This window comes from Carassius gibelio, chromosome B16, assembly GCF_023724105.1.
Source record: "Carassius gibelio isolate Cgi1373 ecotype wild population from Czech Republic chromosome B16, carGib1.2-hapl.c, whole genome shotgun sequence".
Classification (NCBI taxonomy): Eukaryota; Metazoa; Chordata; class Actinopteri; order Cypriniformes; family Cyprinidae; genus Carassius; species Carassius gibelio.
In genome coordinates this window covers 19097845-19112463 of record NC_068411.1, presented here as the reverse complement: position 1 = coordinate 19112463, position 14619 = coordinate 19097845, and the positions used below count along the sequence as shown (strand labels likewise).

The following is a 14619-nucleotide window of genomic DNA, read 5'->3' as shown; positions in this document are numbered from 1 at the left end:
AATTCCAGAAAACCCGGAATCACAGTTCCCGTAGTCCTGGCGTATGTACTGCTTGTTTCCTGCAGCAGAGGAGAAGGAGGTGGTATCGAGAGACTGGCAAGATCCAACAACATCGCAACCTCAACCAACACCACTATACAATGAAATTATCATCAATAATACCCGTTCCCGAACTGCACTACTTCACCCTCTTGCTGGTATGTGGCTGAGTAATCCCGCGCGTTTTCAGTAACACACTTCTCCAGTTTTACTTGCAATTGCTAGCTCATATAACGCTAGCTATTTGAAGGGTTTGATTGACTTGGATGTGATGCTCTTGATTCACATCGATAATTTAACGGGTTATTATAATAAGGTCTCCAGATGTGATAGAACTGGCGGCTTTAACTATGTCACTTCTGAATATGTCAATAGTTTTAATGGCCTGTGATGAATGTTGGTTAGCTGAAGAAAGTGCTGGCTAATGTGGCTAACCAGCTATTAGAGTCACCGGGCTTGTAGTCATGATGCAGCTGCAAGTATGACGTTTTGATAGTTTATAGTCTGTTGGCCGACTATTCCCTTATTTAATGTACAGCCACACTCTCACAGAAACCTGCCAACTTATATGAATCATTTAGAGTGTTTGCAAGCAAACCAAGAGTCATTCAATCATACAACCTTTATTTAAGGCAGTGTTGAAAGGGCCAGGAGACTTTTGTTCTATAGTGTAGATAATGACGCAAATAAAATAGTTTTTGATGAATAAGAAGTCACGCAAGTTTGAGAACCTTGCACGGGTTTTAAATGATAAATGCCATATGATGGAATGAACACGTTTGAGGTGCTAACGAGTATCTTACTCCTATTCATAGTTGTGAAGTTCCATAGACAGCGTTTAATGTGAGCCTATTCAATACGGAAAGTCCTTTAACAAATTAATGAAGGACTAGAAGTCGGGTTTACAATTGTAACGATATCATTTTCAGGTGTCAACAGTGTATGTATAGTCCTAAAGTAAAGAGTGGGATATTTTGGGCTTCATTTCATGCGACTTTGCAGTGAAGAAACCGGTTGGTGAACAGCTCTGTTGTGGCCTAATCCTATTGGCTGTCAACCCGGAAGTGACCCGCGCTGCTCAGAGCAGGACAGCATGATGTGAAAACCACAGCAGCAGTAACTTTGCTGCCTGTGTCGTACATAAACAAGCTTTTAATTTTTCTTTGATTGTATTTTAGCAGGACTATTATATTGGTTCATGGTCATAAATGTTTTGACATTTGGTATTGTTTTCATTTGTGAAAGTAATATCAGTCACCTCAGAACAGAGGTAGTTAGTTGAAGACTGACCTCTGAGAGCTTCTGTCTGTCTTTTATTAATCATTTCAATAGCATGAGTTAAAATGTTTGTAATCCCAGCTCATTTGATGTCACAGTGTGTTATAGTTCATTCTTCACTTTCTGATATTGTTTCAAAGCAACCTCATGATAGCAGGAAATAAATAAACCCACTTTTGCCTGATACAGGTGAAAAACAATGTGAAGTATTACTGATTTATGATTTCAACCCATTTTAATAAATGTTATCACAACTCATTCTCGCACATCTACACTAGCTACATAACACTAATTTCATGACATATTTAAAGTAGGGAGCGACAGATCATTTCTTCCATATTTTGACATACACTCAAGTGTTACAGTCTCTCAAAAAGAAAATATCCATAACATGCATTTAGAAAATAAATAGGGTGATGAATTTTCATTTCATGCCATCTTTAAATAAAAGTAATTTTTGCTCAGCAGCAATCAAAATGTTTATGTTGGTGAACCATAAAAACGTATATAAAAGTAAAGGCCCATTCGCATCAAGGACAATAACTATAACTATATCATTTTAATTCTGTAAGAATTGTAAAGTCCAAACCACAGTGGGGACAATAGTATGGATCATCGTCAGAGCAATTTTAAATAAACTGTTTTAAAATGCTCAAGCAGTTAAAGCAGCAGATGAACTCGAGTGAGCTTTTATAATATACTGAATTGTATTAAATTTTCGTTGAGTTTTATTGGTGTGGACACTAATGTAGCTGTCATTCTTTGTGCGAATGGACCTTAATTCTTGCAACAACTCTGTGCTTGCAGCATTACCTATGAACTGAGACTGCAGCATTTGAAAAATACTCAGGAACTAGACTCTAAAATATGTTAATTTAGTTGTAGAACCTGCTGATCAAACCTGTTTGTCTGAATAGAAACTTCCCATATTAGAGCTGGGAAACTCTTTGTGATGAATCTCATTAAGAAATGGATATGCGTGTGTCCAATTTAAACACGCCATATGTTGGGTCTAACTGTGATTTTGTACTTTGCGATTGAGATAAGTTGAGATCAGCCCATGCGGAGCCGTGAGTGTTTGTTTTGTTTTTGTGGCTGTGTTGTGACAGTTGGAGACTTGAGTTGTCTGAAAGATTAGCCAGAGAATTTAGACAGTGTTGTTTAGCAGATGCCAGTTTTGAGTAGGATTACATATGCCTCAGTGTGTGTGTGTGTGTGTGTTTGATATTATGTCACTTCACTTATTTAGTAATGAGCGTTTTTTTTTTCTTTCCTTTTCTTTCTATAATAGTTTCAGTAGTCCATCATGGACTTTAAAGGAACACTCCACTTTTTTTTTAAATAGGCTCATTCTCCAGCTCCCCTTGAGTTAAACAGTTGAGTTTTACAGTTTTTGAATCCATTCAGCCGATCTCCGGGTCTGGCGGTAGCACTTTTAGCTTAGTTTAGCATAGATAATTGAATCTGATTAGACCTTTAGCATCTCGCTCAAAAATGACTAAAGAGTTGCAATATTTGTCCTATTTAAAACTTGACTCTTCTGTAGTTACATCGTGTACGAAGACTCACAGAAAATGAAAAGTTGCAATTTTCTAGGCCAATATGGCTAGGAAAAATATCGAAACTCTTTGGTCATTTTTGAGCTAATGGTCTAATCAGATTCAATTATCTATGCTAAGCTAAGCTAAAAGTGCTACCGCCAGACCGGGGATAAGATGAATGGATTCAAAAACGGTAAAACTCAACTGTTTAGCTCCAGGGGAGCTGGAAAATGAGCCTATTTTAAAAAAAAGTGGAGTGTTCCTTTAAGACAGCTAAGTGTGAGGAGCTCTGCATCATATAATTTGCAGTCAGTCTTGCCGTTCACAGTGTACTTGTCAAGTTATTCTGTCTCACAGTGTTTATTTAAGGAGGGGTAAAGATGTGCGTAGTATAGCATTATACCTGTCTTCAGGCTATCTTTGATAAAGTGAGTCAAACAGGATGTAGTGAAATGTAGCAAGCAACAGCAGACTCATGCACCAGTCAGCTTCTTTAACACGTGGCATTATCAAACCCATTTATCTCGCATATTAGATAGCCACGTTACTTAGCTTCAATGAACTTTGGTAGTGATATGATCATTTCAGAGTAATAACACAAAATAAAATGCTAGATTATTTATACCACCTTGAATCACCCAGACTAATATCGTCACATGGCTAAAGAAAATGGCGAAAGTCCAAACTACATTTTGTTTTTTCGTGTTACAGAAAGGCTAGTCTGTGACAATTATGGAAAATTTTCTGCAATTAATTATGATAAAATAAATTAATTGTGTGTTTTGCTCATGTCATATGTGTGTAGATGTGACTAAAATGCTCTAAATATTAAAGTACATTATTTAGTAGTAGTATTATTACAAAAATATGGTAATCATATTAATTTAGTTTAAAAATGATGTGTATTGCACATATATCAGACAGACAAATTATATTTCATGGCTATGCCTGTATATATATATTTTTTTATTTTATTGTTCTGTATTTTATCAAAATTCCCTTGTTTGAGTAGTAGTATGTGATTGGAATTTAAAGTGCACACTGATCACAGTTAGATAAGATTATGGGAGTTTATCAGTTCTCACTGTTACTAATAGTGAGGTTTAGATGTACTTTCTCATTATAGGGGGCTTTTGGGAAAACATTTAGATATAGAAAACGATTTGTTTAAAAAAGTCATCTTAGGTGAAACATCTCTTGTTGAAAAGAGACTTAGGACTAATTCTTATAGCTACTAGTCATTAGACTTTAATAATTAATCCAGTGGTAAATCAATAAGAATCAAAATGATAGATTATTAAATATAGGCTCGACTGTCACAATGGTTTCAAGCATGATGATAATGATGATTTAATATAATATAGTGTGGATTCAATAGAAGTTAGCAATAGAGTAGCACACTTAATATGAGCTTTACAAACTGCTATACTGTAGTCAGATGGAACAGGTCAGCAAAGATTCACTGTTCCACAGGTGCATATTTGTTTGTTTATTTATTTACTTTTTATTAAAAAAAAAAAGTTTTATTTGTAAGAACCCTGAAAGGGTGAGAGCTTAATGCTCTGTGATTTGTGTTCTCCATATTTCAATATACAAGCAATATTTCAAATGCCACACACAGTTCTGCAAATGAAAAATAGTTATGGTAATAATGTTAGTCGATGTTGTTAAATGATGCATGAGTCTCAACAGATGTTTAACAGAGCATTTGTATTCCATATTTAAATCGCTTACATCACTAGTAATTCAGCTTATTCCATTAATTTCTTAACTGAAGGCTTGTCTAGTTTTAATTTTCGACTGCGTTAAAGCAGGTGTTTTGTATAAGATTATAGTTTATAAATATGACTGTCCAAAATGGTATATCAGTGTTACTGACATGCATGCATACATACAAACGGTTCATTTACCAAATGAAGCACCTCTGTTATCGGCAGGTAACGGGTCTGTATACTCCAGGACGAGGAGAGATCACCAGTCTGGATACTGGAAACATCGATGACATCCTCAGTGAGTAACTTCTTACCTTGTTTATTTGTGTGTTTGAAGGCTGTTTCATCAGTAGTTTCAATCAGACCGTTACTGCACCTGTGGGTGTACGTTATCTAATGCTGCTTTGTCATTGTAGTAGATCAAATGAAATTAAACCACACGTTTCTCTCCACAGACAATGCAGGGGTGGCTCTAGTCAACTTCTATGCAGACTGGTGAGTGTTCCAGATGTGTGTTGGTTAGAAAGGCTCATGAGCGTTGTGTGCAGGTTCCCCGTATGGGTAGATCACAAGAATAATTAACTAAGTTGACTTGTCCTGGGGATGATGATGTAACAAAACGTTTTTTGATGGTGATGTTATTAGGGTTAATAACCAATACTGATATATCACAATCCAATACACTCACCATACTCTAGTGTTAAAAAATACAATGGTAGGGGTTATTATAATTTTTTTTTGGATTATTACTTCTAGGATAATAAACAGCTAGCAAAAAGTACTGTTCATTAACCAAAATATACATTTTCCTGATTCTTCTTATCTAACAATTCAGTTTTTTTTAGCTATGTATGCTTCTAATCAGTTCCTGACTACATATTTATGTATTGTATTGTAATAAGTAATGTATTTTATTTTTAATGTGTTAATGATAAATTTAATAAACATGGAAGTTCAAATGCTCTTTATATGTGGATCATTGTTTATATGTGGAAAAAAAGCTTTAATAAAAATTTTCTAAACCTTCATTTTGGGGTGAACTATTCACAATACATAGTTGCATTTTTGTATTGCTACATATTGCGACACAATATCTTTTTACACCCCTAGCTCATTTTATCTGTGTCTATCTTCTGCAGGTGTCGTTTCAGTCAGATGCTCCACCCCATCTTTGAGGAGGCGTCCAATATAGCGCGGGAGGAATTTCCAGACACTACACAGGTGGTGTTTGCCCGGGTGGACTGTGACCAGCACTGTGAGTTTATACACACACACACACAGACACACACACACACATTGGTTTAGCCTTTGAGATAAAGCAAATTAAACAGAATTATTGATGTCTTGTAAAGTGTTTGATGGTTTAATGACAAAACTGCATCTTCTGTGAAGTCAAGGCGGCTCAAAGATACCCCACAGTGTGGGTGTGTGTGTGTGTGTGTGTGAGCGAGAGACTGATTCCAGCCGATCGGCTTTGGAGTATTTACCCCCGACATCAGTTGACTTTCATGTCTCGGCCCCTCCCCCTTTCTTTCTTTTTTCTCTACTTTCTTTAGTTCTTTCCCATTTTATGGTTCTGTACTCTGACTGGGGTCCATCTTTCTCTTTAAAATGAGACTACCCATGACCTCTGACCTTTTGATCTTTCCCTCTCATAACCTAAAAAACTAAATATTCATGGATTGACCCATATTTTGTTCTCCAAAGCGCAAATGATCTCCAAGCTTGAAGTGTTTTTTTTTTCTACATTTGGGTCCTAAAACTCACCTTTCTATGTATTAGAAAGCAAAGAGAAATAAGTGTGACCGGGAAAAGACATGTCGCCTCATTCTGTTGGGTTTTTATTGATTTAAAAACACCTTTAGATATTCAATCTAACTTTAACATGCACTACCATTCAGAAGCTTGGGGTCAGTAAGAATTTTTTTTTAAGAGATGTTAATACTTATATTAGTCAGTGATGAAATAGAAATGACAAAAGTCTTTTTCACATAAATGCTGTTCTTCTATTCATCAAACAATCCTAACACCACAGTTTCCACTAAACTATTTATCCGTTTCCCACACTGATAATAATAAGAAATGTTTCTTGAACAGCAAATCAGCATATTAGTATGATTTCTGAAAGATTCTTCGACACTGAAGACTGGAGTAATGACTCATCACAGGAATAAATTACATTTTAAAATGCATCATAATACAAAGCCATTATCTTAAAACAATATTTTACAATATTACTTGTTCTAATGTATTTATGGTCAAATAAATGATGCAGACTAGTGAGCATAAGAATGTTCTTTAAAGGGTAAGTTCATCCAAAAATGAAAATTAGCCCATAAATTACTCACCCTCAAGTCATCCTAGGTGTATATGACTTTCTTCTTTCAGACAAATCCAGAGTTATATTTATATTAAATATTGTCTTTGATCTTTCAAGCTGTTTCATGGCACTCAGCAGGTGTTACATGCATCAGTCCAAAAGAAGTTAAATAAAAAGCGCAATCTATAATGTATAAAATACATAAGTGTCTCACATGGCTCCGGGGCCTGAACAAAGGCCTTCTGCAGGGAATCGATGCATTTTTGTAAGAAAAATGTCCTGTAATAATCACTTTATATTTATATTTTTCTTACAAAAACACATAGATTCGCTACAGGAGGTCTTTTTTCACCCCCTGGAGCCATGTGAGACTTTTTTTTTTTTTATGGATTGGGGCTTTTTATTTTACTTTTTTTGGACTGATGCATGTAACACCCACTGAGTGGCATTAAACAGCCTGAAAGATCACAGACAATTTTTTTTATATAACTCGAGGGGAAAATCATTTATGGGCTAGTTTTCATTTTTGTGTGAAATAACCCTTTAATTAACTTATACAAATCTTACCAACCTCAAACTCTAAATGGTAGTTTAGCTGAAATAAAAGAGTAAGAGTTTTTGAGTATTTTAATTTTTTTCCATTGATAGCTGATATAGCCCAGCGCTACAGGATAAGCAAATACCCCACACTGAAGCTGTTCAGGAATGGGATGATGATGAAGCGAGAATACAGAGGTCAAAGGTCAGTGACCGCCATCGCTGATTTCATCCGCCAGCAGAAAGTGGATCCAATCAAAGCGATAGAAAATCTGGAAGAACTCAGCACTATAGATGTGAGTGTTTCACAATCACAATGCTAAACAGTTTAATTTCTGTAGTACATTTAAAATGTCTACCCAAAGTGCTTTTTAGGTTCAGTGACTAAGAATGATTGCTGTGTCATCTCAATGTCCTTCCTTCCCTTTCAGAGGACTAGACGCACCATCATTGGTTACTTTGAAAAAAGGGACTCTGACAATTACCATACTTATGAGAAAGTGGCCAACATCCTGAGAGATGACTGTGTTTTCCTGGCAGCGTTTGGGTAAGGGAAGAACTTAAGATACTTGAAGTCAGCATGACGTGTGATAATTCACAGAACCTGTTATCTAAACGCATGTTACTGGTTTTATTACATGCATGGGTGAATTGTTCATGTTTTTATTTTGATCAATTTGTCATAATTCGACCTTCCATTGAAATGACACTGGAAGTCCCAGTCTCTTTGGCCTTAAAAGGGGTATAAACATATAGGTTTAAAATGTTGAGTATAGTTTGTGAATAAATAATGACAGAATTCTCAGTTTGGGTGAACTGTTTCTACAAGGCGAGACACTCCAGGCAGTACTGATCAGTTTTGAGATTTCTCTTAAAGACTAGTGGAAAGAAAGCATCCAAAATACACCTTTAAGTGTTTATTTTAGTACACTTTTACTATTTGTGTCTGTAGGTTTTCATTATAATTATTATTTTTTTCTCTGCACTGAGATTTATGCAAATGAATGCATATTAGATAATGCATTGTTTGGATATTTAAACATAGCATTAGAGAAAACATGATATAAAAGTTATCTTAATGGACTGTGAATAATCAACTTGAATCTTGATTATCTCAATTTTACCAAATTTTTCTATTCCTATATTTTTTTTTTTACAGGGAAGTTTCTAAGCCTGAGCGGTTCAGTGGTGATAATATTATTTATAGGCCAATGGGAGAGAATGCTCCTGACATGGTCTACATGGGTGCACTCACAAATTTTGACCTCAGTTATGCCTGGACGCAAGACAAGTGTGTGCCGTTAGTCCGAGAAATCACATTTGAAAATGGAGAGGTATGCATTCTTTTCTCAAAATATATTTTGTGAAGTAGCGCATGTACTTTTTGTCCACATTTGTTATTTGTGTACATCTAAAAGTCGAACAACGAAATCATCATTTGCATAAGAAAAGTCCCCTCCCCCTCAGTGTACTTTTCCCACACTCAAGCACATCTGACTGTGTACGTTTCAAGTGTGTTTGTGTTTTAAAGTCGTCCGCATGCCATGTCCTTTAGTGGGTGTGGGTTTTTTCTTTGATTTACTTGACCGCATGTTTTGAATATCTTCGGTCTCTGTTGCTTGGTGATAGGGCAGGTTCTCCACAATCTGCTCCACTGACCCACCTCTGCCTAACTGCAGTTCACCCAAACATCCTACACACTCTCAAAACTCACTAGACTGCATTTCTTTCTGGTCCACAAATCAGAGCAATGTTCCATCAGTGCTAACGCATTGTATAACAGAAATGGGACTTTTTACTGTCTGTACCGCCTTGCTTAAGAATTAGAATTTGTTTTTGTGTGTGTGTAAAGGAACTGACGGAGGAGGGCATCCCGTTCCTGATCCTCTTCCATCAGAAGGATGACACAGACAGTCTGGAGAAATTTCAGCAAGAAGTGGCTCGCCAGCTTATCAGTGAAAAGGGTATGCATAAAGATCAGAAAGGGTCATGGTCGGGTCAATATTTAATCATTGTGATAAAAGCCACTCATAGAACTCGCACTTTTACATGTATTTACTCTGGCTATGGAGTCATGTACTGTAGGTTTCCTCTTACTGGCTTATACCATCAGCATTGCTTTTCAAGACATTAGGGGCTTTTGCACTGGAGGAACCTTTTCATAGTTCCTAGAACTATTGGGCGGAAGTACCCGCTTTTTGGTATGTTCACTCCGCAGGAACTAGGAAAGTATTTATTTCTAGGAACTCTTTTTTTATTACTTGAGAGTAGGGTCTGAAACCGTTCTATAGGAACTACCAGAGAATTAATAGACGCTGATCGGCCAAACGCATATGAAACACCCCAGCATTTTAACAAATATTTACTCCACAACATGGAAAACAGCGATAATGACATTTAGCTACCTGTTGTCTGCTCTTTTCTCAGCCTCGATGATATGTAACACTGCAAGTTGTCATAGGAGGTTTCAGATTTTCATGCTCTTTCAATCGTGTCAATTTAGCATTTACATTCCATCTTCATTACCACAACAAAAAACACTCCAATCACAGCGCCCTCCATTCACCAGTTGACTCGAACCCTCAACCTTTGAGTTAAAAGTCTGACTCTCTAATGCAACCAGGAAAATGGCCAGAGGAGGAAATTGGTTCTCTAGGAACGACCCTGCTGACTATACAATATAAAATACCAGAGTACACAATACTTTTGGGAGAGGAAGTCCTGAAATATAGGGGTTTTCGGAACTTTTTAAATAATAATAATGGTTTCTGAGCAACTGTTATACGCGACATAACCACAGTATGTTGAGAAGCATGATGTAAGCTTGTTGTTAAAGTGACAGAGAAGCATTTAGGACCAACACTTTCACAGTGCAACATTGTTTACATCATGTGAACACTCTTTTGATAGTTGACCGGTAGTGATGGTTTATAGTTTAAAAACACATCCTTTTATTCCACTACAGAAAACATGGTTTTATCAGATATGTATTACCGCTGTGTTTGTTTTGTGTGTTTTTAAGGCATCAGCTTCAGAGGTCATGTACTTTATATTTTTAGAAATATAGTAATGGATTATACAAATATTTGTGCTCAGCTGAAGAAAGAGTCATGTAGATCTGGGATGGTATGACCTATATCCTTTTAAAGGGTTAGTTCACCCAATAATGAAAATAACTCACCCTCAAGTTGTTCCAACCCCATAAGAACTTTGTTCATTGTCAGAAAACAAATAGAGGTATTTTTGAGGAAATTCGGAAGCTTTCTGACCCTGCATAGACAGCAAGGGGACTAGCACATTCAAGGCCAAGAAAGGTAGTAAGGACATTGTTAAAATAGTCCATGTGACATCAGTGGTTAAACCTAAATTTTATAAATCTGCGAGAATACTTTTTGTGCGCAAAAAAAAAACAAAAATAAGTAAAAATAATAAGTATTTGTGTAGCTTCATAAAATTATGGTTGAACCACTGACGTCACATGGACCGTTTTACCAAATGTCCTTACTACGTTTCTGGCCCTTGAACGTGCTAGTCACGTTGTTGTCTATGGAAGGCCAGAAAACTCTCGGATTTCATAAAAAAATATATTTATTTGTGTACTGAAGATGAACAAAGGTCTTGTGGGATTGGATCGACATGAGGGTAATCCATTTTCAGACAGAATTTTTTTTTTTGGGTGAACTAACGCTTTAAGATTGACTAATAAATTTATCGTAATTTATTATTAAATCAATGAATGAACCCACCAACTACCGTATTTTCCGGACTATTTTCATAGTTTGGCTGGTCCTGCGACTTATAATCAGGTGCGACTTATTTATCAAAATTTATTTGACATGACCCAAGAGAAATGAACCAATAGAAAACATTACCATCTCTCGCGGCTGTAGATGGTAATTTTTTCTCTTGGTGTTTGGTTCTGAATAAATGCGACTTATAGTCCAGTGAGACTTATAGTCTGAAAAATACGGTAGTCGGTTTTGAATTTTTTTTAAAAAAAATTCATCCCTGATGCAAATACAGTTTTGATGGCCAAAAATGATGTGTAGACACAGTCTGTATGTACAACACATCTAAATTTACCTTTTCTCTCAGGTTCTATCAATTTTCTTCATGCCGATTGCGAGAAGTTCCGGCACCCTCTGCTGCACATTCAGAAGACCCCCGCCGACTGCCCTGTAATTGCCATCGATAGTTTCCGCCACATGTATGTCTTCCCAGAATTCAGCGACATCGCGTAAGTATTAGACTTGTCCATGTGTATTTATTGCAGTGATTCCTTGAGCCTCCTCTCTGCAGGTTATCTCTTGTTCCAGACACCTACCAATTAAACAACGATTGGAGACTCGGCCCACAGCAACACACACTGAAAGAGTGATAGAGAATGGGCTTTGGGCTTCATCCCTCAGCCAGATATGCCAATTAATTTAGCAACACTTGACTGATAGCTGTAATGTGTGTGAACATAGTAGCTTAGTTTTCATAGGTTTATAACTATGTTATTACTATTTATTGCAGCATCATAATTATTTATGACACCCCGAGGCTGTACATGACAGAAAGCATCATAATTCAGCGCATGCCTTATTTTATTAAGCACTCTGTATATCCTATTATCCAATAAGGGCCTTATCAGCCTGCCTCTCGTCAGTCTTTGATACAGCTGATTGTCCAGGGGGTCTGTAGCGTCTGGGGCAGGACAGATGATGTGATTATCTTGTTAAAATGCTGTGGTTTTGGAGACTGTCGGCTTTCTTAGGGTCTTATCTGTTCACTCGTTAAAGCAATGATGCTGCTCATGTTGTTGTTTGTTTTTTGTACTGTTTTATGATGCCTTGTGTGTATGAACAGGGTTCCAGGAAAGCTGAGGCAGTTTGTATTGGACCTGCACTCAGGAAAGTTGCACCGAGAGTTCCATCACGGTCCAGACCCCACAGACAGCACTCCAGGACAGGTCAGAGTTCACCACAGCTTCTGCGCGGGATTGCTTTTCTATTTTTAAGAGTGATTTGAGATGGACCTGTCAATATAATCTGGATTTATATAATATATATACACACACACCTTAATTTTTCCAGTTTAACAGCATTAAAAATATTTAACACCGTTAACACGGGGCGGGGCAAGGGTTGGCCACCCCACTCACAACTGCTACTTCTGTCTCTTTCTTTTTTCTTTTATTTAGTTTATTTAGCATAATGTCTTTATGCAGTCAGATGAGATATTTTCTGGACATATGTCAGCAAAAACACATTTTCCTGTTCTGTCGGCTACTATACTGTGCTGGTAACATGATCTTTATTTGCGTTCACAAATGCAGCGGCATGCTGTAAATCATTTCATATTAAAGCACAGTTATATCTAAAAGGTTGCGAGAAAACAATGTCTGTCAGATCTGTGTCACGTTTAGCAGTGGCAGATAAGAAATAGCAGCCCAAAAAAATAATAATAAATAACCCAGCTGCTGTGATGTCTGTTGATCAAAGAACAAAACAACTTTAATGCTAGATGAGATTAAACGCAAAAAAAATTTAGTCGATTGACCGCGCTTATAAATTTTTTTGTTTATTTATCATTTTGATGTTTTTGTTTATTATTTAATACTAATTCAGTTTAAATTCCTTTTTATGCACACATTTTAAGCTTTTTAAGACCCTTCTGCCACTCATACATTAATGAACACTTACTTTATATTGCATGAATCTTCCTAACAAGGAGATTTTTTTTTTTAAAGAAAGTCCAAATAAGTTGACACGTTTTCGACAAACACAATGCAACTGATGACCTGTTGAGTATAAGTGAACAAGTCTCTCAGATCACCAAGTAACGAAAACAGTAATATTGTCGAATATTTTAACACGTCATAATAACTATTGAGTATTATAGTGTTGAGTCCAGTTTTAGGATTCTTCAATAAATAGAGAGTTCAAAAGAACAACATTTATGTAGAATAGAAAATATTTGTAAAATGTAAAGTAATTTACCATCACTTTAGATCAATTTAATGCATCCTTGCTAAATAAAAGCATTTATTTGAGCATCTTTGAGCTATGGAAAGGCACTATATAAATAAACTTATTATAGTTATTAATATAAAAATATTACTGACCCCAATTTTTTGAATGGCAATGTGCAAAACTACACCTTAAATTAGTATCAATGCTTGTAATTTCACATGCCATTATTAACAAATTACAGATATAATTTGTAATTTGCACATAACAGTGCGTCATTATACAATGTTAGTTCAATCAGCTTCTGTTTGGCCTGTATATATCGAGATGACATTTTGCTCAAATCAGTGTTGTCCACTTTTCAGCTGATTAAAGTACCCCATTATGACAGGCACTTTACTCAGGTCGTAAGTTCAGAACTCTTCCTGATCGAAAACTCTGAAAACGTGTTCATCTAGACTAATTAATGCAGGCATACATTAATTAAGAATATGACTGAATGAAATGCACGTGCTGACATTTGAATGTAGATGCAGCAGAATGAACCTGGTGGCCTTGGTGCAGAGCAAGCTGCTGACAGGAACACATCAGTCTAGCGCTGGTTCTCGAAATAATGACTGTGTAAACAGTCACTTTGCAGATGCAGGTGATCTGTGGTTATTTATTCACCTGTTTATGTGTGTATTCCTGCAGGAGGAGAATATAGAGGTGGCCAGTAATCCCCCAGAGAGTTCCTTTCAGAAATTGGCCCCCAGTGAGTCGCGCTACACCATCCTCAGGGACGAGCTGTGATGTCACCACCACATCGAGACCCAACCCAGAACCCAGCAGTCAGCTGGTGCCTTCCTGGCCCTGCTGCTGCCTGCATGATGTCTATTTTCATAATTTTTATTTTAGATAAAAAAAAAAGTGAGAAGGTGAACCCCTGTGCTTTTTTGGGGTGGGGAATGAAGAGGAGCGTTTTTACTTTTGTTTTTGGAGCTTGTAAATATGTTTGTGCTCTGTGGGTCTTGTCTAAATTAAAAATATGAATTTTTGTTTTCTTTTCTTTTTTTTTTGCCCTATGTTTTTGTCTCCCCAAGTCCCTGATTTGTAAGAAAAAAAATTGCTACATTGGTGGTCCTCTTTGTTGGAAAGCAAATTGAGTTTATTATGGATTTTAGGTGCGAGCAAGTGGAATCATGGGGGGAAAACAAACCTGCAGTCCAGTCTGTGGTGTTTCACTCCAGTCCTCAACA

The 14619-nt window shown here is 36.6% G+C and overlaps 1 protein-coding gene across 1 annotated transcript; it reads left to right on the top strand.

The window, feature by feature from the left end:
- Window positions 1-26: 26 nt before the first annotated feature.
- Window positions 27-14418, top strand: LOC127974407 (endoplasmic reticulum resident protein 44). Its single transcript, XM_052577642.1, has 11 exons — window positions 27-197; window positions 4796-4868; window positions 5026-5065; window positions 5710-5825; window positions 7539-7723; window positions 7859-7974; window positions 8587-8761; window positions 9280-9391; window positions 11523-11664; window positions 12279-12381; window positions 14075-14418. The coding sequence occupies exons 1-11, from the start codon at window positions 141-143 to the stop codon at window positions 14171-14173; spliced, it is 1218 nt and encodes a 405-aa protein (XP_052433602.1). The 5' UTR covers window positions 27-140; the 3' UTR covers window positions 14174-14418.
- Window positions 14419-14619: the final 201 nt, after the last annotated feature.

Bases quoted from the DNA above. Each gene is read 5' to 3' on its own strand.
- LOC127974407 (XM_052577642.1), top strand. From the start codon at position 141: ATGAAATTATCATCAATAATACCCGTTCCCGAACTGCACTACTTCACC. The intron at 4,869-5,025 runs GTGAGTAACTTC...TTCTCTCCACAG, and splicing joins AAACATCGATGACATCCTCA to ACAATGCAGGGGTGGCTCTA. The intron at 9,392-11,522 runs GTATGCATAAAG...CTTTTCTCTCAG, and splicing joins CCAGCTTATCAGTGAAAAGG to GTTCTATCAATTTTCTTCAT.